The following is a 27,931-nucleotide window of genomic DNA, read 5'->3' as shown; positions in this document are numbered from 1 at the left end:
TCTTTTACCAGATTACAAACTCTTTTATATTATTTACTAAAGTTATCTTTCTCACAATGTAAACATTCTTACAGTGTCACTTATCATCAACTTGAACTTAGACAATCAATAAGCTAATATTTGTTTGTCACAATTTCGCAATGTATGCAAAACATGAAAGACAAACACAAAAGATATAATGCTGAAATGTGAAATTAACTTTATTTATTTAGCCATAGTTAAAATACATAAAAAAATAGTTATGTGTTTACTACAATATGGGCACATTTCATAACATGAATTTCATGGGCCACGTTTCTCAAGGAAAGCGCCAATGTCAAATTCAACTTGCAATTTGAGTCAAGAAAAGGGAAAAAAGGTTAAATTCTACTATTAGTCTTTGTACTTTGCGAAAATTGTGAATTTAGTGTCTGTACTTTATTTGATCAATTTTAGTCCCTCTACTTTTCGAATTGGTCAATTTTAGTCCCAATAGTTTTCAAATTTTGAAATTTTAATCTTGACCCAAACAGTAGCAATTAAATATGTTTTGTTAAATTTAATTGCTAATCTTGTGCTACTTTTCAAATTTTAAATTTCTAGTCTTGACATAAATAACATTCACTAATCCATTAGCTAGATTTTCAGTTAGTAATATGTGAAAATAATAAGTTGACATGGTATGATAATATGTTTGGCGCATCCAATTTTAAAAATAACATAACTTTACTTAATGAATTTAATAGTTATTGTTTGGTGAGAACTGAAAATTTAAATTTTAAAAAGTACAAAGATTAAAAATGACCAAATAAAAGAAGAGGGATTAAATTTATAACTTTTGAAAAATATAAGGACTAATAGTAGAATTTAAAAAATAAATAGAGCAAGAAAAGAGAGAAAAAAAATTAGAGAGGAAATGATTATTCAATGACCAACTTAAAAGCATTCTGTTACAACCACACCAATATATATACTCCAAATCAATACATTAGAAGTGCATCTAATCCTTTTGTTTCTTTGGCTGTTTCTTTCCCAAATGCCCACCTAAGTTGAGCTAGAAGCTTAATGGCTTGCTCACTCACCCCATGTTCCTTTGATCTCTCTCCCTTTGCCAACATGCTCATAACATATCTCTATATGGAGATGGACTTCATAAGAGGCGAGGGAAAGTTTGGTAAAACAAAGTTAATAAGATAAATGATATTTTATGTGTCTAAAAACTAGGTGCATATATACAAACTCGAATTTTTCCGGGATTGGTGTTTATATTTGTCTTTTTATGTATTCTATTATTTGTAATATTTATATTTAATGATTTTTTTTCTCTCATCCATGAATGTAGACATTTAAGGTTAAATCATCTAATATGGGAAAGGATTGTATGAAACAGTGACGCCACGTCATTTGTATCCCTTTCCAATAGTTTTATGCCACATCAATATTCTTATCCTAAATTTCAGGAGTTTATCCTTAATTTCAGTATTTTAATTTGGATTTGATTTTTTTCAATATAAAATCCTAAAATTCAGTATAAGAATACTGATGTGGCATAAAACTATTGGAAAGGGATACAGATGACGTGGCGTCACTGTTTCATACAATCATTTCTCCATCTAATATTAGTTCAACATATAAATTCCTAACATAAATTGCTTTTATTGAGCCAACTAGATAGCAATGATCTATAGTTGCTTTTATTAATCGGTATAGATATCAATGATCGATAGTAAAACATTACAAATAAATATAGATAGTAAAATGGATACGAAAGAGATAAAGTAAAAAATAAAACATTACAAATGTCCTAATTAAATGAATTTGTCTTAGCTAATTCAACTGCGGAGAAGGCAGCTTCCTTATACCTTCCCAGTTTACAATTACAAAAAACTATGAATGAATTAAACATATGTGTATAGAGATAGTTAGTATAAAATCAAAATGCTAGCTAACAATGTACACCTAACCAAAGAAATGATGAGAAAAAATGCCAAGATTGCCATAAGCAAGCCAAAATCATTCCACCGGCCGTTACTCTTAGCCAACGAATATCCGAAAACTGCAACACCCTTCTTCTCCTTCTTACTGTCCTTTGCATTCAATCCAATATCCACCAATCTCTCACTTATCATGTCTTCTTCAAACTCAAGATAAAAGATACGCATTAAGAGAAGCATAGCCATGCAAAGGAAACCACTTGCAGTGTCTTTACACCACTTCATGAAGCTGAGGCTTTCCGTACACTTTCCTTTGGTGAATGAATATAGCTTTCTGAAGAAAGATTTTCCTTTGTTATATCTTGCTTCATCTGGCTCTGGTTTCCCCACCTGGAACTGCAGGTAGCTAGTCGCTGTAATTGGATTTTGGTGAACCTTAACTGTTTGAGAAGGCAGTGCCTGGTGAAAGCATGTGTTGGCTACTTGCCGAGTTGAAACCAGCATTCCATGATTAAATTTAATGTCCTCGACAACCTCATAGCTTGGTGAGCTTCTTAGATCTTCTATATTACCTTCTTCCAAAAAGTGATCGCCTTCGATGAATCCATGCGAAATATCTTCGATTTCATTATCTTTGATCCCTGTGTCATTGATAACAATGCTGTTGTAATCATGTCCACTTTCACCTGCATCAGAATTAAGGAATAGAGTTCAAAAAATGGATATGATAGAATTCTTACTCAAGAACTGGAGATACGTACCTTGAACCCCAGTGTCTGTAAAACTCGAAATATGTTGTATTGGAACAACCTTGTTTTCTTGCATGAAACAATACTGTGGTCGAAATGATAATAAACAAATAATGATATATTCTGCATTTAATAAACGAAGTTATCGCACAATTAAGTAGCTAAAAATGGTTTAAAGAAGAGTTACCTGGTCAAAATCTTTGCTCGACATTCCCACCCATCTCAAATTTTCAACCATTCGATCTCCCTGCACCATTGTCGACCTTGTACTCGATCCTTCTAATGATTGATTCGTGTACAGTGGACAATTCATCTGATCATTGTTTTGATTTTGGTGTTGGTACATGGTATTCGTAAAGGTAAAATCATGACCATTACTGGAGCTGCTTCCGCCCCAAGCATCTTGATTTATCAGTTGCTGGGAGGCATGAGCAACGGAAAGAATTTCCTCTAATACGTCAGTTTCATGTTGGGTTTCACGCATTGGAGCAGTTCGCATCATCACTTTGTGATTGGCGACTCCAACTTGAGAGAAATCTTCAACTTCTAGTGGAGGCAATGACATCTGCTGCTGTAACCTCGCACATTCTAGTGCTACATCAACCTGGAAAACAGTGAATAGTGAATGAATGCACCAGTAAAATTACTCGATGATGATGATGATCCTATAAAAAAGCTTACGTTAGATGGAGCATAGGGAATGGTTGCATAGGTCGAAAAGGAAGGATTAATTAATCCAAACGCGTCTTCAGAGAAGCATTGCATCCATTTAACATCTCTAGCATCACAAATGTCGTCAATAGAAGATGATCTATTGAGAATACTGGATGAACAAGCGTCCACGGGTTTCCCAAAATCGGAACTCTCTTCGCATCTACCCTCGGAATATAAATCAAGGCTAGAATTAGACTGCTCACTAGTAATTTGAATCTGATTATTCACAGTAGTTGAGTAATGCTGCCCAATAATCTTGGGGGTAGTCGTCGCACTTTTCTTAAACACGCGACAAAGAGCATAAGCGTCCTGCAGGAAGGAAGGAATATCAAACAATTATTCCAGAGAAAGTCAATAATGGAAGAAAATAAAGAAAAAGTAGTGGAAATGGTGAGCTGACATTGAAGCCGGTGGAAGCAGATTCACATTCTCGCTCGTCGAGACGGTATTCATGCATAACCCAGTCGGTTCGAGAACCATGGGGAGCTCTCCCTCGATAGTAAACCAAGGTTTTTTTCACTCCTACACCTCGCGTCTGGGAGTTCACTTTCCTATCTTTCCCTGTGGCTTTCCAATACCCAGATTTTGTTGCTCGATTGGTTCTTGATCCATTCGGATACTTGCGATCTCGAGGGCTAAAAAAATACCATTCCAGATCTTTGCTAGGTAACAATGATTTCCCTGTGTGTTAAGTTCCTTCAGTTATATTTGTTCACTCATATGGAGTTAAATTAGTAAAGGAAAAAAAACACAAAAAAGCAAGACTTGTATGAGCAGCAAAGGAACAAAAAGCATTGTTTTTCATATATATATATATATGTTGTAGAAGAAGCAATTCAATTGCATCCCTTTTTGGTTGATGATTCTTTTAGGGTTCTTTTGCTTTCTCTTTCACATCTTGTCTTATTAGTAACTACAAGGTCTAGGGTTAGCAGCCAAATCTCAGATTTTTCAGCTAAAAGTGGAGGATGTTTGACCATAAAGCACGTTCGGTTCAAAACAAAAGTAAAAAAGTTCACTCGGTTTCAGCCATTATCAACTACTTCAAAAATGAAAGCGAATTAATCTTATTCAAATCATTTTCTGGATTCCCCTTCACAGAAGTTATACTATATGTTTAAAACCCCTTTGTCTTTATTTATCATTTATTTAGTACAATACAACATATTGAGTTTGAATTTATTATGGCCACCAAGAAATTAGAGGAAGTAATTTACAATGAATATACATGCAATTCATGTTTAATTTCAAGCAAATTTTAAAAAATAATAATAAGAATAACACTCTCTTTGGTTTTAGGTTTTTTTAATTTGTTATTTTATTATGTGCAGGTTTATTATTCCTTTCTTAACCTGCTAATCAACTTTAATAGGAAATATCAATGAAATATTAGTGGAAGAAAGTAAAATAGAGGAAACCTGGTAAGTCCCAAGGCTCGCACTTGTAAAGATCCACTTCAGGGATGATCTCTAAATCAATCTTGCGGCCATTAATCTTTCTCTTGAGATAATAAGCGACAAGCTCCTCGTCTGTTGGATGGAACCGAAAACCAGGTGGTAATGAAACAGGAGCCATCGTTGTCTTGCTTATATATGCCCTGAGACTATATAAGATTATAGAAAATTGTTATTAAGGAAAAATATAGTTTATAAAAACATGTTAATTAAGAGACAAAGAGAGAGAGACCTTGGAGAACTAAAGAAGAAGAAGAAGCAAGTTAGGAAGAAATAGAGAGTGTTGAGAAGGATATATATGAAGTAGAGAAAGACAAAAAGAAGAAATGAAAAAGTAAGGCTAAGAGAGTTGGCTTTATTATAATTTGAGCTTTAGCTTTTGCTTTTGGTGTGAAAGATGAGATATATCATCCATCACGATCATCGAATGATTCCTATGCAATGCAATCAAATCGTTCCATTCAAGCTTTGATGTTTGCTTTGTGTTACGGAATTATGAATTATCCCATTCTTCATACACTCTCCTTCCTCCGAATCTCGGCTTCCTCCACGTCACGTGGCTGCCCCTAATACATTTATACTATATACTAATATTATACGTACCCCCTTTTCTGAGTTTTCCGCTCACTCAAGCCAGGTTTATCAATTTCGGTGCCTCCTATCCTATTCTCTTCTTTCACTTTTACTACTCTCTTTTATTTTATTTTTTTTAAATTTATAATATGGTTAAAATTTACTATTAGTCCCTCTACTTATTCATATTTTGAGATTTAGTCCTAAAAATTAAAAAGTTAATCCCTCCCACTTTTTCAATTTATGAATTCTAGTCTAACCATTATTGTTGTTTATAATTTCTATGAAAATTTGTCAACTTAATTTTTTTTTTGCCAATCATAAGTAACGTCATATGAGGGCAGTTTAATCAACATCTAAGTTGACAATTTTTTATGGAAAATATTGACATTGTTAATGATTAGACGAAAATTTTTAAATTAAAAAAAATAAAAGAACTTCAATTATAACTTTCTAAGTACACGAATTAAATTTGAAATTTTATCTAAATACAAATACTAACTACGTATTTTAACCATACAATATTTAATTCTGAACTTTTTGTTAGTTAAGCACCATCGCAAATGGATTGTTTTTTTTTTATAGGAAATCACAAATGGATTTTGTATAAATGAATTGTGTTTAAACGAATGAAGTGTTGACGTTGGATTTTTATTTCTTTAAAATTATATATGTTCTATTAAATAAAAATTTAGTGAATATGTTCTTCAACAAGTAAAAATTCGTTTATAAATAAATAATAAATCATTAGACAAACAAAACAACAAATACACATTTTTCTTGTTAACCAAGACATGTAATTTATATTATAGGTCCTTAATAAAATATGTAGTATGTATGGATAAATAATGCACACGAAATAAAATATGTTGTGTGGGTGCTTTTATATAATAATATAAAAATGCACAAAAAATAATTAAATTAACATTATGATTTTATGTATGTTGATGTTATTGGTTCGAATCACATTTTTTTTTTGTATTTTGTTATTAGTTTTATTTAAAATCTTGTAAAAATATAATTTTTTTCAAATATGTAAAAGTGATTTAATATTTTTTAATCAAATTAATGATCAAATGACTCATAACAATAATTCAATTAAAATTTTAAATAATAGTATTATACTTGACTTATTTTAACAATCAACTTCTATTATTAACAAATTAGATGACTTATGCTAACTCTATTAAGCAATTCAAATGAACAGGCATCCATGACTTGGCATGATATCCCAAATTTGATCATGTTTAAAAAGTTAGTAAACATTAAAACTAGTATTAGTAACCTATTCTGTTAATAATAGCAATTCAACGCTATAATTTGATAAAATTAATTTTTTGTTATTTTTATGAAAATTGATGTTAAGTTCAATGGTTTAACATCTAAAATGTTTATAGATTTTGGTTACCAAATAATAATAATAATAAACTCTTATAAACACATGATTCATTCTTACCTACAAAAATAATAAAATTAAATATTAACAATCATACCAAAAACAAAATAAAAGCCTAATCGTAATTTTTTAAGAAAAAAAAACTCAAATAGTAATAATGATTCTGTTAAAATATATCTTTACTTATTTTAACTGCTTTACTAAATTTGTGTCACGAATCAATTAGATACAGGTTTAATTATAAAATTATTAAACTACTCTCTCATATACAAATTAAGTTATAATTTTATGAGGGTATTTTTGTCTCTTTTTTATATAATAAATCAATAAAAATTTAATTATAATGAGATTTGGACATGAAATAGTATAATAAAAAAATATCTTTAGAGTAAACTAAACCATTAGTCACTCAACTATGGATAAGTTTTTATTTTGATCACTTAAACTAAAAAATGTTATAATTTGGTCACTAACATTTTTGAAATTATTATTTTTGGTCTCCCAATTGTTAAGTAACACTTTTTTAGTTGGTATAACAATTTTAGTCCTCAAATTTTATATGTCAAGTTGACCCTAATTCTACATAAAAATTATTAAAAAAAACTCAAAGTTATTTAAAAAATAGAAAATTCTATATAAAATTTCTAGAAATATAAAATCTTAAATATGTTGTTGAAGAACTAATATGTAGAAATAAAAATACATCATTCAATAGAATCCAATAACAAATAAAAAAACAAAACAAAAAACAGATAATTACATGCTTTATCAATGTTTCACAAAACCAAATTAGTAATATCGTCGAATCGAGTTTTATACCCTTAAAGAACATTCAGAACTAATATTATAAAGGCTTGTGAAATCGACTCTAATGTCATTTTTTAGCCCAAAATATATATATATATATATATAATAACTTTTTTTTGACTCAATTCATATTTTTAATTAGTTTAAATTATTTTTCAAAACTCAAATTGTAAAAACAAAATATTCTGAACTTTTTATTTTCTTATAACGAAAAACCTATGTCAAGAAATTTAAAAAAAAATTCCAAAACAACGAACCAATAATTTTGCTTAATATTTTTATTTTTTTTATGTATTTTTAAAGAATAAATATTGGATAGTTCCATACAGAAAGAAAATTTAGAGGATTCATTTTTTCTCACTTTATCTATTTTTTTAAATTTTATCTACTTTTATTTAATTTTTAGAATTACCTAAATTTTTAAAAAAGAATTTATTTTTATTATTTTATATAATAAGGCCAAACTAAAAAAATATAAAAAATGAGGACTAAAATTGTTATTATACCAATTAAAAAGTGCCACTTAATGATCAAATAACCAACATTAATAACCAAATTATAGCATTTTTAATTAAACAACCAAAACAAAAACTTACCTATAATTTATTCAATTAATTTTTATATGAATTTTTAATAAATACATCTTTTAGTAATTTCCTGCTAAGGGAATCTAGCAGGGATTAAATTCAATACAGCTACTCGTAATCAACTTATTTAGCTTTCTCTCTTTTTATTTCCAAAAGTAAAGTAATAATTATGTTATAATCAAATAATAAATGAATTTAAATAAACTTTAAATTAATTGAATGCCCTTAGGAATGACTAAATAATAAAAGACAAGTATATTATATTATTTTAATGACTTTTCTCTATAATAAGTATTTTAATGAATTTTAATTCATGTATTTTTATTAAAAATAAATTATAACAATGTACTTGAGCCATGAGTGATTCTCTATCTTCAAGGAACTTTTATGGTCACGAAGAGACCTACGGGTTCGAATAGTGGCGTTAGTTGTGCGACTAAGAAGGTTAGGAGGAGGATGGAGGCACCACCGGACACAAATGATCTGATAGTAGGTGTGAACGGTTAGAAGGCTAAGGATGTAGGAGTTAATAAGATTTCGTATAAGTTTATGTTGATGGGAACTACTCCAGATGTCTCTTCACCGAATAAGATGGAGGAGGAATTTGATCTCCAGGATGGAGATGTGGTCATGAAATTGGTTGAGGGAATTTCGTCGATCACCCTTTCTGATCGTGTTCACCAACTCATTGAGTGGAAGATGGCAAAGACCATAACTGTCAAACTCCTGGGCAGGAAGATTGGTTTCAATACTCTTCTTGATAAGATGAAGTCATTATGGAGTCCTAAAAGTCATATGAAACTTATGGACTTAGAAAATTACTACTATCTACTTCGTTTCCAAGATAAGGAAGATTTTAATAAGGTATTGGTTGGGGGACCTTGGGTGATTTTTTGTCATTATTTGACCATATGGTCATGGTCGCCGAATTTTTTGACGTCGGACAATGAAATGGATGTTCAAGTAATGTGGATTTGGTTACCTAGTTTGCTGGAAAGCTACTGCTCAAATTTCTTACTTCGTGCTATTAGCCAAGTCATAGGGCCAGTGGTCATGCTTGATGTTCATAGGAGTAGTAGAAGACAAGGACATTTCACTAGGTTGGCGGTGTGTGTAGACTCAAGGCAACCACTTATGTCGAAAATCAAGATCAGTGCTCGTATTCAGAAAATCAAATATGAGTCACTTTTGGTTGTTTGCTTTAATTGTGGGATTTATGGACATAACACAAATTTGTGCAAGGAAAAAAAAGTAACTCACCGAAGAGTTGTACTGGCGAGGGAAAACTGGTGGTTGAAAAATGGGTTTTCAACGACATAGGGAAGAGAAATTTTATGGGTCATGGATGCTTGTAGAACGTTGGCAAAGAGGGAAGAGTCAGAGCACAAGAATAGTGAGAATTGGCGGTGCCAGCAATGGATTGGAAGGCTTACGGTTTTCAGCTTTGGAGGTGGATCTAAGTGAACTTAATCCTGAAATTATTGCCATGGATGGAAGGATCCAACCTAATCAAATAAAAGGGCGTGATCTAAAGAGGAACAATTTCGCTAAAGCTGGGAAATCTAGTAAAAAAGAGTCTTTTTTGGGGAAGAAAGGGACGGCTAAAGCTCATGGGCAAGGGATTGTGATTGGTAGCAGGCCTAGATCTAGTCCAAATGTATTACGACCCACTAATACCAATATTGGGTCAACTGCTAATAATGGAGGAAATGGATTTGATGATGGTTCTGGAATGGGTTCGCTTGTCCCAAATGTTAAGGATAAATGTTTCAATTTTTTGCTTGTAAATTTCCAGTCGAAATTAGACAGAAACAAACATGGGGCAGTTCAGGTGGTTAAGAGTGGAGAATATAATGCTTCAAAAGGGAAATAAAAAAATGTGTTTCACTTTAGAGAGTCAAGTATTGGGTGTTCAAACACAGATGTGCAAACTTTTGAGATGGTAATGTTCAGCGGAAGAAACTGCCAGATTGTGAATTAGTAGGTTCAGGGAATCCCATTGTAGACGTAACGGCGGCAATGGAGGGTATTGTGCGGGCCGTTGAGTAGGAACCCGATGCTAATCTTATGGTAGATATGTTGCTTTCAGCTATGGAAATTATGGATGATTATATTGGTGATGATGATATTAGCTGTTAAGTTTGCTTGTACAACTTATGTTGGCTTGTTAGTGCTTTTTATTGTTATCTGGTTTATGGATTTAAAACTTTTTTTTGGAATTGCTAAAGAAAAGGCATCCCAGTTTTCATAATTTCATGGCTGAGTATAGGAGAGAGTTTTGCCCTGATGTAATGTGCTTATTTGAGACATAGGTCAGTGGTATTTGGGTGATGGAATCATTGCAAAACTTGGGTTCTTAAATTCGTTCAAAATTGAAGCGAGAGGGTTTTCTAGTAGGATTTGGATTCTTTGGAGTGACAGTCTCTTAATTGATATTCTGAATTTGCATTCGCAAGTGATTCTTGTGAGAGCTAGCAACAAATAAGGACCCTTTAAGTTTTTGTGTTCAACAGTGTATGCTAGCCTACAACCAGAAATACGACAGGAGTTATGGGAGTATTTGGATTCTCTTGCTAAAACTATTAGGGAACCATAGGTTCTAGCAGGAGATTTTAATTCGATTTTGGAGCCTTTGGAACGGACAGGTGGATGTAATGGTTTTCAAAATTTCCTGTTTGATAATGGTCTTCATGACTTGGGTTTCTGTAAGCCTCAATTCACCTAGAGTAGAGGTAATCTTTCACAGTGTTTAGATAAGGCTATATGTAATTTGGGTTGGGCTACTTTTCCACCTAATTGCTTAGTAAGGAACTTGCATCGTCTGAAGTCAAATCACCGGTCGGTTTTGGTTTCCTTCAATCTATTGCAAAATAGAGGTCTAGACTTTTTTGTTGTTTGGCTAATTGGTTGCTTCATGTGGAGTTTAAAGACCTTGATAGTAGTTGTTGGAAGAATGATATGGATGTGTTTACTAACTTGGAGCATTTCTAGAAAGATGTCCAAAAATGGAATAAGTGTGTGTTTGGAAATATTTTTGTCCGTAAGCGGAGGTTGATTTTAAAACTTGAGTGTATACAAGGAATTCTAGAATTTAGAGACTTAGAAAGACTTCATGACCATGAGTTGAAATTACAGCAAGAAATTGATGACATTTTAAAGCATGAAGAGTTATTATGGTTTCAAAAATAAAGAGCAGAATGGCTTACGAGTGGTGAAAGAAATACAAGGTATTTTCATAGTCGTAATATATCTAGGCGGAAAAAAAAATAAGGTTGAAGGTCTTAAAGTTAATGATAATGAATGGTACTTTGATGCAGAAGTCCTTCAACAACATATGATGCATTTTTTTTAAGGATCTTTATTTTACGGGTTATTCAGTCAGTGGAGTCTATTCTTGTCGAGTAAGGTTTCCTTCATTTTTGTCAACTGAGAAAGATAGTCTATTAGTAGGAATTGGTAATGAGAAAATTCACAAAGCAATTTTTACAATTGCCCCGTGGAAAGCACCAGGAGCCAATGGTTTTTACACCAGACTTTATCAATCACAATGGGATATATTAGCGTATCGGTTTGTTGTATGGTGAGGCAAGTTTTAGAGGGGCATTAATTGAACTTATGTATTAATAGAACTTTACTGGTGCTTTTTCCAAAAGTTCAAAGTACGAAAAGAATTACACAATTTCAGTTAATAAGCTTGTGTATGGTGTTATATAAGGTTATAACAAAGGTGTTAATAGATTAAGACCAATGATGGGAAATCTTGTTAGGCAGAATCAAGCAAGCTTTGTTCCTGGTAGAAGTATATCAGATAACATTGTAATTGCACAAGAGGTTGTTCATTCTATGTGGAGTTTTAAAAGTGGAAAGATTTTTTGGAAACTTTGAAGATTGATTTAGAAAAAGCTTATGATAGGACCAGATAAGATTTTTTATAGAACACATTGGTTGAAGCTAGGCTACCGTGTTTGCTAATCACGGTGATTTTAAATTCTGTGTCATCATCATCCCTTCATGTTATCTGAAATAGCACGATTACGGATCTTTTTTGGCCATCCCATGATATAATACAAGGGGATCCGCTCTTGCCATATCTATTTGTGCTATGCATTGAGCGTTTGGTATGTCTTATCGAGGAAGTCGTCGAACGAAAAAGTTGGATACCTTTGTTTTTATCAAGAAGGAGGCCAGCCATATCTCATCTTTTTTTCGTTGATAACCTGTTTTTTATTTGTGAGGTGGACAGAGAGCAAGCAGCTATGGTAAATAGTATTTTGAGTTCATTTTATTACTTTTGGGACAAAAGGTGAATAGGAATAAGTCTCAAGTGTTCTTTTCGCCTTTAAATGATTTAGCTAGAGAATTTATAGTGATGTGGGCTCATATGCATGGAGAATCTTGGTATGTATCTTGGCATGCCTCTTTTCCACAAAAGGGTGAAACTGAACACGTTCAAATTTGTGGTTTCTAAAGTTCTAAACAAGCTTAATAGTTGTGACGCCAAAAAGCTGTCAATGGTCGGCAAAATAAGGTTGGTAAAATATGTGCTCTTAACTATTCCTAACTATTTTATGTGTACGATACGTATACTTATATTAGTGTGTAGGGAAGTTGAAAAAAGAGCATGCAACTTTATTTGGGTACTATTTCAGAGTTGAGAAAATCGGCTTTATTGTCTTGGGAGGCTTGTTGTCGACCGACTGATAATGGAGGACTTGAACTGAGGAACCTAGCTAATCAAAATAAAATTTTCTTGCTAAAATTGGGTTTCTAGTTACTCACTAATACAGAGGCTTTGTGGGTTCAAATTTTGAGGAATAAGTATAATATTCAAGGAGTGATGTCAATCTCCATTAAAAGGAATAATTGCTCTTTTATTTGGAGGTCCTTGATGCAGGTTTGGTAAGAGGTAATTGATAATGTCTTATGGGAGTTAGGTGATGGATAACTGACGAATTTTCGGAATGATGTATGGCTTCGTTAAGTCGGCCCTCTTAGAGCTTTTTATAAGGGTATGGCACAACCTTATGATGCTTTACCTGTATGTGATGTAACAGATGATAATGGCGCATGGGATTTGACAAGATTAAGGACTTCAGTGCTGGATAACATTGTAGTACAGATAAAAACTATATTGCCACCATCCATAGATGCAGGACTGGATTGCCTAGCTTGGAAATGAATCTCTACAGATTTATTTTCCACTGTTGAAACGTATAGATGTCTTTATCCTATTGTTAATGAAGGAAATCCTAATACTTGGAAACTGATTTGGAAGGCTAAGACTCCCTAGAGAGTTCGACTATTCCATTGGTTGTTATGGAATAACATATTATTGACAAACGGGGAACGGGCTATACGACACATGGCTAATGAGAGTCATTGCCCAAAGTGTGGTCACACTGTGGAATCTGGGATTCATGCAATTCGGAATTGTCCTTTCTCAAAGTTGATGTGGTTCTCTATGGTGCCAACGTTATCTCATACTATTTTCTTTGCTATGTAGACTAGTGACTAGTTTCTATAGAATATGCAGAATAAAGGACATTATGGAAGTAATGATGTTGAATGACAAACTCTTTTTCCCATACTATGCTGATTTCTCTAGAAAAGTCGTAATAAATTTGTTTTTTTTCTAATAGTCCTAATTCTATACAGGAGGTTTTGGATACTAGTATGGCGTGGGCAATGAGTTATATGGGATCGAATACCAATATGCTGCATTCTATCCTAGTGGTAATGGGCAGGTGTTGGCCTAGACCGGATAGAGGATGGGTTAAGCTCAATACAGATGGGGCAAGTTCACTAAATATTTCTAATCCTTTATTGGAAAGGTTCTTAGGGACTTGGATGCAAATGGTTATGTGGCTTTCTCAATGAGGATTGGTAAGGATTTAATTTTTAGAGTTGAAGCAAGAGCAATTTTAGAAGGGCTGCGCATAGCTTAGGGAGGAATTTTAGACAAATAGATGTGGAGTGTGATAATGCACTTCTAGTAGAAACTATTTTATCTGGTGGTGTCGCTAGTAGTAAAATGATGGAATTGCACCTAATTCATCAATTGCTAACTCAGAACTGGAAAGTCCGATTTCACCATATTCCAAGATTTCTAAAAAAAAAGTTGCTGACCAAATGGTAAAATATGCTCCTAATGTTATAGTCGGGTTACTTTACTTTGAAGAACCTCCAAGTCCAATTCATGATTTATTATTGAGGGATAGAAATAACTCATCCATACTTTAGTTTATATTTAATGTTGTAATTGAGCAATGTTGTTATTTCCACCAAAAAAATTAAATTATAGCAATAGATAATAACGTTTAATTTTGTGCTTAGGTTTGAAACTTAGGATCGAGTGTAAAAGTAAGCATGTCGGCTTAGGTTTAGTTTAGTTCTTGTTTTAGTTGGATTTTCTCTTTGTGCTTGATTGATTTTTCTAATGGATATTTCTTTTCAAAAAAAACTGTTGGGGATCGACCTGTATAAGTAATGAAAAAATAAAATTAACAGTAGAAAAAATCAAACACACAAATATTTACATGGAAAAATTCCTTTGAAGAAGAGGACAAAAGACCACGAGCAAAGGAGACTTTACTGAATGAGCGAAAATTGAAAAAGTACAAGATGAGGATAATCTCAACAAAAAAACCTTAAATCCTAAAAGAGTAAAGTACTCTAACTAAAACTCGAAATTCCCCAAAACTCAAAAAATTCTCTCAATCTCAAAGATGATTAAGTGAATTATTCTAGGTTACAACAGCCTCTTTTATAGGTTAAATTCATAGATTAAATATGACTAAAATAACCTAGAGTAATCAGAGTTTAACTAGGAAATAATAGTAGAGTTTAACTAAAAGAAGAAAACCCAGTTGAATTGGGAAACATGTCGCAACATCACATACTCCTTGTTGGGACGCCGTTCTTCGCGTCGTCGGGACATCATGGTCACTTCATCACAATGTCAGCTCTTCCTTGTCATAATGTCGACTCGTAAATACGAGGCACATTACACAAATCTCTACATTGACTTGTTTTTTCTCATATCTCCTTTTCTGAGCCCATCGCGGGCCTCACCAAGTTCAAGCTGACGTTCGAACTTGAAAAGTAAAAAACTCTTAATTTTAGATCTATTGCCTAACTTGAAAGAGTCAAATTTCTTAGACTGACGTCCAGTCAACTCTGACTCCATAATTGTTGAAGAAATTTTTTCTACACTAGTTATGGTTGAACCTTAAAGAACATATAAGCTACTAGTCTTTCGACCTATCATCAAAAAGAGAGCTCCACAAGATACCTTAATATCGCTTGACTCGACAACGATTCTACATTTTTTCGAGTTCTACATACTCAAGGAGATGAGATTTTTCTCTAATTCAAGCACATGCATAAAATCTGAATGTGTCATTATAATTTTACCGTGCAACCTAATCTGAATGGTACTAATACCGATCATTTTATAGAGTAATCCATTCCCCATACGCACAACTTCACCTTCAACTAAACTGTATATGGAAAACCAGTCCCTATCGGGACACATGTGGAAAGAACACTCAGAATCTAGAATCTATTTGGACATAAATTTAGACCTTTCGGTCATGGACACCAATAACAAATCATCACCTTTGTCTTCGGTCATATTAGCATAAGCTACTTCATCCTCGTTACTCTCAGCCCTCCTATTCTTATTTTGCAGTTTGTAACAATCTTCCTTGATATGACCTTTCTTCTTACAGTAGCCACATACTTTATCTCGATTCCTCAACCTTGAACTAGTCTTGCTTCTCGCAACACATGTCTAGGGTTTCCAACCTGAACTACTATTCGAACCAAACTCATTGTTGAGTTTAGCTTTGCTCAACAAGTTTCCATTCACTTCCTCAAAAGAGAGATTATTTCTCTCATAAACCAGGGTTTCCCTAAAAGACTTCTATGAAGAGAGCAAAGAGCATAATAATAACATAGTCTGATCTTTATCATCAATCTGAACCTCGACGTTCTTTAGATCATTCAAGAGAGAAACAAACTCACTGATGCGAGTCCTAATGGAGTCATTTTCTTTCATACGAAATGTGTATAGTCGTTGCTTCAGCACTAAACAGTTTACCAAAAACTTTGTCATATATATAAGGATTCTAACTTTCTCCATAAGTCTGCTATCGTTTTCTCTTAAAGTACCTCTTACAATGCATCGTTCATGAGGTACAACTAAATTACAGATAGGGCCTTCTCATTAAGCTCATCCTATTCTGACTGATCTAGGATTTCGAGCTTTTTCCCACTAATAAACTTTTTCAAGTCATTCTAAATTAGAATTGTTGTCATCCAAACTTGCCATAAACTGAAATTTGTATAGTCGTTGAACTTCTTAATATTGAACCTCATTTTCATTTTTGAACATATCTATTTGCAGAAGTCGAATTAGCTTTAATATCATCTTATTGGAGATCGACCCGTATAAACAACGAGAAAATAAAAGTAACAGTAGAGAAGATCGAACACACAAATATTTATATGAAAAAATTCCTCCGATGAATAGGATAAAAAACCACGAGCAAATGAGACTTCACTAAATGAGCAAAAATCGAAAGAGTACAAGATGAAGATAATCTCAACAAATAACTCTAAATCTCGAAAGAACAAAGTACTCTAACTAAAACCCAAAATTCCCCAAAACTCACAAAATTCTCTCAATCTCATAGATGATGAAGTGAATTATTCTAGGTTACAATAGCTCATTTATAGGCTAAATTTGTAGATTAAATATGACTAAAATTACCTAAACTAATCAGAGTTTAACTGGGAAACAATAGCAAAGATTAACTAAGAGAAGAAAACCTGATTGAATTGGAAAACATGTCGCCACTCTCCGCGATGTCGCATGCTCCTCGTCAAGATGCCTTTCTTTGTGTTGTCAGGACGTGGCCAATCTTCTCGTCGGGACGTCGTGGTTGCCTTGTTACGACGTCGGCTCGTAAATACGAGGTACACTCCATAGAAACTTTGTGAATAAATGCAAAAACAATTTTTTATTTTTTGGTACAATAATGATTTGAACTTAGACTATTTATAGAATAAGTGAACACGGACTAATAACTTGAGTTATGACACAATCTCATTTTTCCATGAATTTAAAAAAAAAAACTCTTATAATCTAATTTTCAATTATTTCTTAATTAAAATAAAAATACAAAAAGTTTGAAACTAACGCTCGTCTTACAACCGAAAATAAACAAATAAGTATCTCACCACATTAAATCACATGCAGATGAAAAAGGAAAATTTTATGTCATCCCAAGGCAAAATCATAATATTATACATTATTACTTTAAAAAAAAATAAGATATACATGAAGTAAATTCATTAAAATTGGAGTAAAAGAAATAAAACGGACTGAGGACCCAATTTTGCAGACTTTAGCTTTCTTATTTGCTCCAAACCTATATGCCTTATCCTTTATTAATTGATTCTTGAAATATATACACACACATATAAGTCGATGCTATTAATTTACTTAATCAAAATAAATACAAATTAAGGAAATTAATTTCTCTTACATTTTACAGTAAAACTAGTGGGCTAAGCTATTTAAAAATTCCTCAAAACTTGTAGTGATGAACATACATATATGCATGTGCTTGCTTGCATAAACTTAAACTCCCCCATCCATGCATCTTTAGTCAACTCACAACCCTAACAACTCTTTTCTGCTATTTTCACAAATGCTACAACTTAAACTCTTTATTTCCCTATTGCTTTTGGTTTGAATGCGAGTATTCTTCAATTCCATATTTTTGATAAACCTTCAGCTGGTTCTCCTCCCACCATTGCTCTGCTCCCTTATCTGTGAATCGCTTCCGACTATATGCACAACCACATGAATTTCAATTTAATTAAATAATGACCACTCATTTTAAGCCATACATACATACATACATACATACATACATACATACATACATACATACATACATATGCATGCGTGCCAAATGATTTGGGCCTGTTTAGAGGCATGCATGCTTTTTTATATAATATGCACATACGTATATGTGTATACTTTTGACTTGCATATTCAAATGGTAATAGTTAAAAGTATAAACAAGAAATAAAAGAGTAATTACCTGAACCTTACTCGCTTTAGCCCCTTGTGGCCACTTGCCAAAGTAGTAAAGGTAACATACACCCCAGCTTCATATTGTTCTACCCATTCATTTACTTTGGAATCTTTATTACTTCTCCCTGCAGTTTGCTCCACCTCCATTTGTGTCACCGTCCCTTGCTTTTCTTGCATCACCCTGTCTCTGTCTCTGTCTCTATCTCTCGCTTGCATTCGCATCGATCTCGATTTATTAGAGAACATGATAGGAGTTTCGCAGAGACTGTCTTCTTGTCCCTCCCCAGTTGCTGATTTAACATCGCTTTCAGATTCCAACCGCAAACAAGGTAAATGTGGCTCACCCTCAACATTATTATGCCTCTCAGTGCTTACAGGCTCCTTTCTAGTTCTAGGAGAATGATATTGAACATCAATTCCTGCTGATTTCTCTTCCCTTGCTGCAGGAAATTTCTCTGTTATTGAGTGAAGCTGCTGCAGCAAAAACAAACTACTTATCCATCAAGTCCATCAAATTTTATTAAGAAGGATATGATAAAATCATTACCCACCCTTAATGTCAAAGATTTTATGAAATCCTTGGCTGCTTTACATTTTTCAGCTTCTTCCTTTGCCAAAGACCATGTGTGCTCGATTTTCCGTCGGCATTCTTCAATCTTTTGGCTTCCAATTTGGCATTGCATTTCAAGGTTTCTAGCCTTTGGCATCAAAACACGTCTAATTACTTGAAAATAACAAAACCGAGCCAGAAAAGCATGTTTAACACAGATATATACACATAATATATAATGGAACGTACCTCAGCTTTCAGCCTTTGAACTTCTTCATTAAGGATCTCATTTGATTCAGGTAAATCGTTCTCCACAACTACGGAATCGAGAATATTATATTTTGATCGCAAAGATGTCTTTTGCGAGCCTTCTGGGTCAATTAAAGGGGACTGATTCCGGGCCAGAGGAGAGCTAGCTGCTAGTTTTTTACTCTGAGCCTGAGCTGCTTCAAAAGCAACAGGGCAAGATACTTGGCCCCATCGTGGTATTGTTGCTCCTGGAATATTACAAGCAAGTTTTGGATATTTGGTCTTTGAGACCTTCCTTTCAATATCTTGGTTTTCATCATAACTTGATGAATGCTTAAGTGAAAGCAATCGGCTCTTTGAACCATCTTTCTCATCAATCAAACCTCTGTGAGACTGAGGTGTCGATACTTGGCCTACCACTTGATTTTCCGGCTTTAAAACCTTGCTTGAGTTTGTGATCTTTTGTAGATGATTGAAGCATGTATTACAAACGCGACAAGGTTTGCTTTTATTTGGTGCTAACGATGTGTTCACAATCTTCTTGCTACTACATGCATGACAAAACAGGAGACCACAATTGTAACAGTTATGCTTCTTCCTTGCAAACCCGAACGCCATTTTGCATCCTCTACAAGCCGACTGATCACTAACAGTGATCGATTTATGTAAACAGATCGCTGCTGTTAAGTTTGACCCACAAGCTATGCTTTCGACCTGCCGGTCTCTCAACGACTCGACTAAACTCGGTGTATGTCGATCTTCCGTATCACCTAGTCCCAACTGTCCGTTACTACCTCTCCCCCATGTGTATACTCTTCCTCCTGATGTCAAGGCAGCAACATGATATGAACCTGAAGAGATCTCCTTCACAGATTCTTGTTTAAGCTTCCCTTCTACAACAGTAATGGATTTATCCTTGGCTTGTGGGTTCCCTAGCTGTCCATATACCGCACTTCCCATTGTGTAAACTGTGCCTTTACTAGTGAGTGCAACAGTCAGCATTCCCCCACAGCAAACTTGTACAAAATCATGATCCATAAGCTGCACAACACATGTTGGTAACAGCTTTCGGTCCCTATCGGCATGCCCGAGCCTGCCTTTATCGCCATCTCCCCATGTGAATAATTTTCCACCATTAGCATTGAGCTTGTTTCGATCTGTCATGATTTCAGCAATGGCAGCTGTGTGCCATGGTCCGCAAGCAACGGATTTTACCCACAAACTCTTAAGAGACTCAACTTCTTTCGGCTGCGACAAACTTTGTGTGTTCCCATGCCCAAGAACTCCAAACGTTCCATCTCCATATGTAAATAATTTCCCTGCAGTAGAGACAATTGCTGTATGCCACTCTCCACAGGAAACAGCAAGCACATTTACACCATCCAATGGACCGGAAATCTTATGTGGCAACCATTGGCTTGTACACAGTTCGCCACCCCAAGCATACAGTTCGCCGGATTGTGTCAAGGAACATGTTTGATACTCACCACAAGCAACACCTTGCACGGCAATCCCGTTGAGGGATTCAACAAGCTTTGGATGGCTGATATCAATGTTAATCTTGTTCCCGAGCCTTCCACCATTTGCATCACCCCAGCAAAAGACTTCCCCTTGTTTCGTAACTAAAGCAGCATGCCTTGCTCCTAGAGATATGCACTGCACATCCAGCATTGTTGCAGATTCTAACAATTTAGGCAACAAAGCGTCGGCATTCGACCCGCTTTGAGTACCAAAACCATCCAATGGAACACCGCAAATGTTTCCTCCAACTACCTCTTCACCCCATATCATTACATCCTTCAGAACTTCATTCTTTTGTATTTGTGTAGAGTAATGAGTAGGTGTTGCAAACCTGTGAGAGGTATTCTCTCGAAATTCAGGAGCCGCATAATCGACTTCCCACTGCTTGGCACTGTCGGGTTGAACATATGGTGAAGTTGGCAATAAGGTATCCGTAACGTTTTGCATATGTGACCAATTTGATTCCCAGGAATAAAAGCTATCCGAAGAATATGACAAGCCATCAGAAAAACACCTCTCGGAAAGTGACAGTGAAGGACTTCCGCATAAGCTTCGTACCTTGATTTTAGCAAACAATTACAAGTCAAAAAGAAAAGATCATCTCTTGTATCGAAGTAGTGTTAAGGCATATATATGTATATGAAACCTGAGAAAATTGATTCCTGTCCTCCGCAAGTCCTAGATTGTGCTTTCTTCTAATAAAACCAGCAGGACTGCTTAGGCAACTTTGCGCCCCTCTACTGCAGTTCCTCAAAGCAGTGACCGATCTGCAACTGTGAGATCTTGATATCGCCGCTCTCAGACCAACGAACCAAGCATCAGCCTGTGCTTTGTCCTTGCATATCTATGTAGCAAGCAAGAGATAGCCAAAAAGAAAGAGCAGGCATCAAATAAGGGAAATTGGTGTGTAAACAATATGAAGTGAAAAGAAAAGATTACCAAATCCAGAGAGCGTTCACCATTGGCATAATAACTAAGGGAAAGTGATTGTTGCTCCCTGTGGGGTTGGTATTGCCTTCGGAAATTGACCTGAATTAACTTAAAACTCATGTTAATGAAAATTTTGAAATCCAGATTCCAGAAAATACATATTAGATTATTTGTTATATTAAGTAGTAGTAACAATCACGTACAGTCTTCTGCCCAGACACAATCTTGATAACAGAGCTCAATCTCAATTGCCTTTCCTCTTGTCCTGAATACCAGATCAAATGTTTCTCATCCTGAAATACAAATCAAAATTTGGCTATTCATCCATGATTGTTCATGTTAAAAGCAGACTGGAGCAATTGTAATAGCAGATCAAGGTTCCATGGGCATAGGCCAAAGTTAAGCACTTGGAAAAACACACTTTGTAAAATGGATATTCATCATCATCACCATCGTGTGATATAATATGATGCATTGCATTACATTTCATGTTTCAAAAGAGTGAAGCATCCAATAACACCATGACTACTCAGATACTATCGTTACTACCATGGGAAACTACATCACTCTCTTACTGTTTTCCTCCATGTCTTTTTTTTTTTTTTTTTCCTAAGGCTCAACTCAATAATCAATTTTAAACCTCCAAATATTTTTATCAGATAAGCTAATAAGCTTCATTAATCATTACATGAAAAATGTAGCAGTTGAGCAAATATACTTTTCTTCCATTTTGTTTTGGGCTTTGTCAACTAGCGATAGTAGCAGACACGTCGTACAGCATTAAAAAAGAAAGAAAGGCATGCAAATGACCACAAAGAGTCGAGATGCTTTCTAAAAGGAATGAAATTGAAAGCAAGAAACACGAAGCTTCGTGTATGAAATAATATAGTGTAAGCAGAGACAGATAGAGAAAGATGCAGCAAAAGCAAAAAACTATGATTTCAGAGGAATCAATGAAGCATGTATGAAAGGAAAATGGTAATGCAGAGGAAGTTTAGAGTTGAAAAAAAAGAGAAAGCAAAGAAAGCCCACCGCGGAAAGCCTGAAGGGACAAAGTTTAGGCTTCCCTCTTCTTCCACACTTCAAAAGATGTGCTCCCTTCTTCATTGCCAAAACTGCCTGAAACATTCATCCATACATACATGTAAATCGACCAGGTTCGTCAACTAATCATCGAACATAAAGCTTTAGTTATTTTGGAGATTGAAAGTGGAACAAAGAGCGAAGAAGAAGACCTGTTCAACGTGTCTGTCAAAAGGAAGTAGTGATACTAAGGAATCCCCTTCACCCATTTTTAGAATATCATTTCATAGGGGAAACAGAAAGAGAAACAAAGAAAGACAGGAAGGAGCAGGGCAGAGAGCGAAGAAGAGGAAGAAGAAGAAGTGATAAACGAAAACAAAAAAAAAAAAGAATGAGAGTTCAGTTGGTTGGTTTCCCCATAAGTAAACCTTAACCAACAAACACCACTTTCACTTTCATTTTCACTTTGCGTGTTAGTGTCACGGGCCGCAGTTCAAAGCCCGTGACAAGCGCACCAAATGCATCCAATGGAGGTCTGTTGCTCAGATGGGGATCATTTGGCCTACGAGAACTGGCCCGATTCAAAGAGCTGTTGGACAGGCCTGTCACATTGAAGCCTGATAGGCCCGATAATGAAGATAGGACTAAGTAGTCTTAGAAGTTCTAATTGTACACAGCCTCTAATTCTGTAAAGTTAGAGTCCTAATTGAATACAGCTTTTAATTGTAGCCATCGGTTTTGGGGGAGCTCAACTATAAATAGAGAGCCTCCCCCTCATTTGTACTCACTCCTGTAATTGTTTCATTATTCTTTGTGAATAAGAATCGAGAGCATTTACTCAAACTTTTCTCTCAAGCGTTCTTGCTTTTGTTCATCTTTCAAAGATCGTTCTTAATTCGTTCTTCCGCTGTTCTTCATGGAAACTTTAAGGGAATTCTGTTGAATCCTTTATTGTTGCGAATTGAGCTAACTTAGGCGTTTTTACGGTTGAATCCATTATTGGTGGAAATTAGGCTGACTTAGGCATTTTTAAGCCAAGAAACTGCCTAAGGCCGCACGGATGTGTGGGAAAACTCTAAGTCCGTGACAAGTGGTATCCGAGCCAAGGTTTGAACCAAGTAATATTCGAGTTGTTGGTTCAAAGGCACCGTTGGGATGTCGAAAGAAGAGTTTGAACAAAGGTGGGCGAGGAAGTCTTTGAAGGAGACAATATCGGCAGTAGAGGAACGTGTGGGTAAACTCGAGGGATCCATGGAGGATGTAAAGGAGGCACTCGATGGGGTCGAGGATCACATAGCAAACTGGAAGGAGCAGTCCAGAGACTATGTAAAGATGTCTCTTGATTCCACCATGGACAAGGTAAACGAGTTGTTTAATTCACACAGGGATAAGCTGTCGGAAAGGAATGATGCTCTCGAGGCCATGATGATGGCTTTGAAGGAGGAAACAATGGCCACGACGAAGGCTTTGAGCACAAGAATAGAGGAGCTCGAGGGAGAGCTGTCCTTGTGTCAAGCAGCCGTGGGGAAAGGAGTGGCAAATGCAGCACTCAGTAATGAGGATGTCCCAAAGCCGAAAGAGTTTGTGGGGACAAGGTCTGCATGTGATGTGGATAATTTCTTGTGGAGGATGGAAAACTACTTCCGTGCCAAAGGCATCATGGAGGATGCGGTTAAGGTAAACACTGCTTCAATGTTTCTTACTGACATTGCGCTTTTATGGTGGCGAGGTAGGACCTCAAATAAAAGGCAAGGTGAGATTGGGACGTGGCAAGAGTTCCAATGCGAGTTGAAGAGACAGTTTTACCCAGAATTTGCCGAGGAAGAAGCTCGGGCAAAGTTGCAAGAGATAATGCAACGGGGCACAGTGAGGGAGTATGTTCAAGAGTTCAAGGAACTCATGCTCCAAATTTCAGATGTGACCGATGAAGAAGCATTGCTTGCTTTTCAAAAGGGATTAAAGCCGTGGGTCAGACATGAGGTGGAACAAAGAAGTGTCCAAAACCTGTCGGAAGCCATGATGGTAGTTGAGTCCGTGGTGAAGCTTGGTCTAGGGAAAGACAAGCTTGGGTCTTCCAAGTCCGATGGAAGGGGCGTATGTGAAATGGATCACAAGGAAGATAGAGTTAATGGCAATGACAACGGCGACAATGGTGGTAATGGGAAACCACGAGTTGGGAAGAAGAAACCCAAGAGGAAAAGGGACAAGCTAAAATGCTTTCTCTGCGACGGTCCACACATGTTAAAGAAATGTTTGAAGAAATCCGCGCTTAAGGAGAAGCCAGTGGGTAAGGCCTTGGTACTTGGTTCGAGCGCAAAGGGTGTCGAAGCCAAGGAGGCCGAAAGCGAGAAGAAGCCAGTGGAGTGCTTCTTGTGTCATGGTCCGCATAGGTTGCGGAAGTGTCCGAAGAAGTCTGTCATCGAGGGGAACGATGGAGCAGACAATGAGCCCAAGAAGCTTGGTTCGAGCAAGGGAAAAGCCAAAGCCAAGAGGGCAAAGAGGAGCAAAAAGAAGCAAGTTAAGTGCTTCTTGTGCCGTGGTCCGCATGAGTTGCGGAACTGTCCAAAGCAAGCCGGAGTCGAAAGAAAGGCAACGTCTGAGCTTGGTGAGTCGTCAAAGGGGCTTCCACCCAAGGAAGAGGTGAGTTTGACATCTAACTTAGTGGAGAAAGTTGTGATGAAAACAGTGAAGCTGAGACCAATGAGGCTCAAGTTGAGTGAAGCGTCGGAGTTGGCCGAGTCATCGACAAGGCTTCCACCTATGGGAGAGGTAGGTGGTGCATCAGACTTCAAAGGAAAAGAAGCGATGCATGTGGGACAGTTGACCAGAGTAAATGCGACGAGCAGGACGGCTCGAGTTAAGAAGCGACAAAAGCCGAGGCAAAAATCCCTAAGAAAGGGAAAGGCTAAGGCGACGAGACGAAACCGAAGTGAATCAAGTCAGTGCCATTCAGAAGTCGCAACGAGGGCGTTGCGAGAATGGGTGGGGGAGAATGTCACGGGCCGCAGTTCAAAGCCCGTGACAAGCGCACCAAATGCATCCAATGGAGGTCTGTTGCTCAGATGGGGATCATTTGGCCTACGAGAACTGGCCCGATTCAAAGAGCTGTTGGACAGGCCTGTCACATTGAAGCCTGATAGGCCCGATAATGAAGATAGGACTAAGTAGTCTTAGAAGTTCTAATTGTACACAGCCTCTAATTCTGTAAAGTTAGAGTCCTAATTGAATACAGCTTTTAATTGTAGCCATCGGTTTTGGGGGAGCTCAACTATAAATAGAGAGCCTCCCCCTCATTTGTACTCACTCCTGTAATTGTTTCATTATTCTTTGTGAATAAGAATCGAGAGCATTTACTCAAACTTTTCTCTCAAGCGTTCTTGCTTTTGTTCATCTTTCAAAGATCGTTCTTAATTCGTTCTTCCGCTGTTCTTCATGGAAACTTTAAGGGAATTCTGTTGAATCCTTTATTGTTGCGAATTGAGCTAACTTAGGCGTTTTTACGGTTGAATCCATTATTGGTGGAAATTAGGCTGACTTAGGCATTTTTAAGCCAAGAAACTGCCTAAGGCCGCACGGATGTGTGGGAAAACTCTAAGTCCGTGACATTAGTACCTATATAACAACCACAAATATAAATTTACCTGTGTACAGGGACGCGACAGGCATTTATGATTAATTACATTTATAAATAAGGTGAATAAATAATTAAGTTTCCGTTTTTCATTTAGAATTCTAAAATTTCTTGATAATTTACAGTGAATGGGATCTTTTAAGAGAACATGCGACCGGATTTGATTTCAAAATAATTGAAACTGGATATGTTTTAGAGACAAGAGTAATAAAGAGAAAAATAGACAGAGCTAAGCGAACGGGATGTGTTGTGCTGTTTCCATTACCTTGCATTGATTTTAGGTGTAATGAGACAGACACATTTTAGGCAACAAAACCAATCAAAAAAAACCCCACACGCCCTTTTGCACGTGTTCCCCCCAGCTTTCTATTTCTTTCTTTGTTTCACTGTAATCCCCCTGTTTTTACCCACCCAATGCCCAATGCTCTTTTTGATCTTTTCTGCTCAGCCCATCTACTCCTTTTATCATTTTGTTTTTTTTTTACCTTTTTTGACTTCTTTCCTCCAGTTTTATTTACTAAACCCTTAACTCCTTTTTTTCCCCTTTTCGGTTATCTTAAGTTTTTGTACCCATTACAAATTTCAAGTTATTTTTTTTCTTTTTTTCTTTTTATAATCATAAACAACAAATAGTACAGGTATATTAATTAAAATTGAATTTGCAGCTCATCGTTCTATAATATATATATAACTTCTGATTATTTATAATTTTTCAAGTTAAATTTTATTTTTAATCTTTTAAAAGAATCAAATTTAACTATTAACCTATGAAGAAATAGTTAATTAATTTTTTTAATAAAAATATTAACTAAACTATTAAATTTTTAAACATGATTGCTCGCATAACCATCTTTCTTCATGTTAATTATTTTAAATATTTAAGTACTTTTTATAATTTTATTTGAATTTTGATTTATTTTTTATTTTTATAATTTTCAAATTATTTATTGATACAGTCAAAAAGATAAAATAATGTTGTCACCCTAATTTCGTTAAAAAATAATATTTTAAATCAATATTTTTATTAAAAAATTAAATTAATAAAAAAATATAAATATTGATATTATTATACCTAAAAAACTACCGGTGATCGTGGTCAGCACCAAGCAAAAGTCGTACAGATAGTCAAATATAGTAACATTACCATATGTAGCATAGCTTAGCTAAGTCTACATTTTTAATGTAATAAATACTTGAGATAATACACAAATAAATGCATTTAAAGGAGCCCTCTTAACTGCGGTGTGAGCAGGCAAGTTTACAAATCTAAAATTGATTCCTATTTGGAGATTTCTTAATATACAAATTGAGTTTATTTTAATAGAATCGAATTACTTTTATTTTTACTTCATTTACAATTAACTTTAAATTTTTATTAATGTAAAAATAAATATTTTATATTTAAAATAATTAATATAATTTAATTAATAAATTTATATAAAAATTATTTTTAAATGTTATATACATAAATTATTTTAATTTGATTTTATTGGACACTCATTTATTTCTTCTCGAATTTAACTTTATGAAAGTAAATAGATTTTGACTTCAATAAAAAAAATTACATTTTGAGCCGCTGGATCTTTCCTTCCATGCACATTCATTGTATAGAAAACAAAAATATAAAAAAAATAACCTTTAAAATATAATGGTAGAATATTAAAATAAAAATGTAGACATGATATTTGTATAGACGTTCTAAATTTACTTGAATCTTTTGAAAATT

General features: G+C 35.0%; 2 protein-coding genes across 5 annotated transcripts; both read right to left on the bottom strand.

Moving 5' to 3' along the window:
- Positions 1 to 1,738: 1,738 nt before the first annotated feature.
- Positions 1,739 to 5,184, bottom strand: LOC107895180 (NAC domain-containing protein 86). Its single transcript, XM_016820440.2, has 7 exons — positions 5,063 to 5,184; positions 4,795 to 4,979; positions 3,777 to 4,057; positions 3,344 to 3,685; positions 2,850 to 3,266; positions 2,675 to 2,747; positions 1,739 to 2,599 (listed from the first exon to the last, which is right to left on the bottom strand). Exons 2-7 carry the CDS (start codon positions 4,949 to 4,951, stop codon positions 1,902 to 1,904), a joined length of 1,968 nt encoding a protein of 655 aa, XP_016675929.1. The 5' UTR covers positions 4,952 to 4,979; positions 5,063 to 5,184; the 3' UTR covers positions 1,739 to 1,901.
- Positions 5,185 to 17,615: 12,431 nt separating this feature from the next.
- On the bottom strand, positions 17,616 to 23,026 carry LOC107895189 (PH, RCC1 and FYVE domains-containing protein 1). Of its 4 annotated transcripts, none has more exons than XM_016820473.2 (9): positions 22,787 to 23,026; positions 22,584 to 22,670; positions 21,755 to 21,844; positions 21,561 to 21,650; positions 21,268 to 21,465; positions 19,101 to 21,179; positions 18,853 to 18,999; positions 18,309 to 18,772; positions 17,616 to 18,048 (listed from the first exon to the last, which is right to left on the bottom strand). In XM_016820473.2, the coding sequence occupies exons 1-9, from the start codon at positions 22,841 to 22,843 to the stop codon at positions 17,937 to 17,939; spliced, it is 3,324 nt and encodes a 1,107-aa protein (XP_016675962.2). In that variant the 5' UTR covers positions 22,844 to 23,026; the 3' UTR covers positions 17,616 to 17,936. The 4 variants fall into 4 exon arrangements, with proteins under 4 accessions (XP_016675962.2, XP_016675956.2, XP_016675940.2 ...); XM_016820467.2 differs by having other exon boundaries at positions 18,309 to 18,775; positions 22,787 to 23,018; XM_016820451.2 differs by having other exon boundaries at positions 18,309 to 18,775; positions 21,561 to 21,659; positions 22,787 to 23,009.
- Between the last annotated feature and the right edge of the window lie 4,905 nt (positions 23,027 to 27,931).

Source organism: Gossypium hirsutum, chromosome A11, assembly GCF_007990345.1.
Source record: "Gossypium hirsutum isolate 1008001.06 chromosome A11, Gossypium_hirsutum_v2.1, whole genome shotgun sequence".
Classification (NCBI taxonomy): domain Eukaryota; kingdom Viridiplantae; phylum Streptophyta; class Magnoliopsida; order Malvales; family Malvaceae; genus Gossypium; species Gossypium hirsutum.
The sequence above is the reverse complement of the archived record's forward strand: the minus strand, read 5'-3'. Positions and strand labels throughout refer to the sequence as shown.

Bases quoted from the DNA above. Each gene is read 5' to 3' on its own strand.
- LOC107895189 (XM_016820451.2), bottom strand. From the start codon at position 22,843: ATGGGTGAAGGGGATTCCTTAGTATCACTACTTCCTTTTGACAGACAC. The intron at 21,180-21,267 runs GTTTCATATACA...GCTAAAATCAAG, and splicing joins ACAGGAATCAATTTTCTCAG to GTACGAAGCTTATGCGGAAG. The intron at 19,000-19,100 runs GTACGTTCCATT...TTGATGCCAAAG, and splicing joins TTCAAAGGCTGAAAGCTGAG to GCTAGAAACCTTGAAATGCA.
- LOC107895180 (XM_016820440.2), bottom strand. From the start codon at position 4,951: ATGGCTCCTGTTTCATTACCACCTGGTTTTCGGTTCCATCCAACAGAC. The intron at 3,686-3,776 runs GTCAGCTCACCA...TCCTTCCTGCAG, and splicing joins CTGCTTCCACCGGCTTCAAT to GACGCTTATGCTCTTTGTCG. The intron at 2,600-2,674 runs GTACGTATCTCC...ATTCTGATGCAG, and splicing joins TACAGACACTGGGGTTCAAG to GTGAAAGTGGACATGATTAC.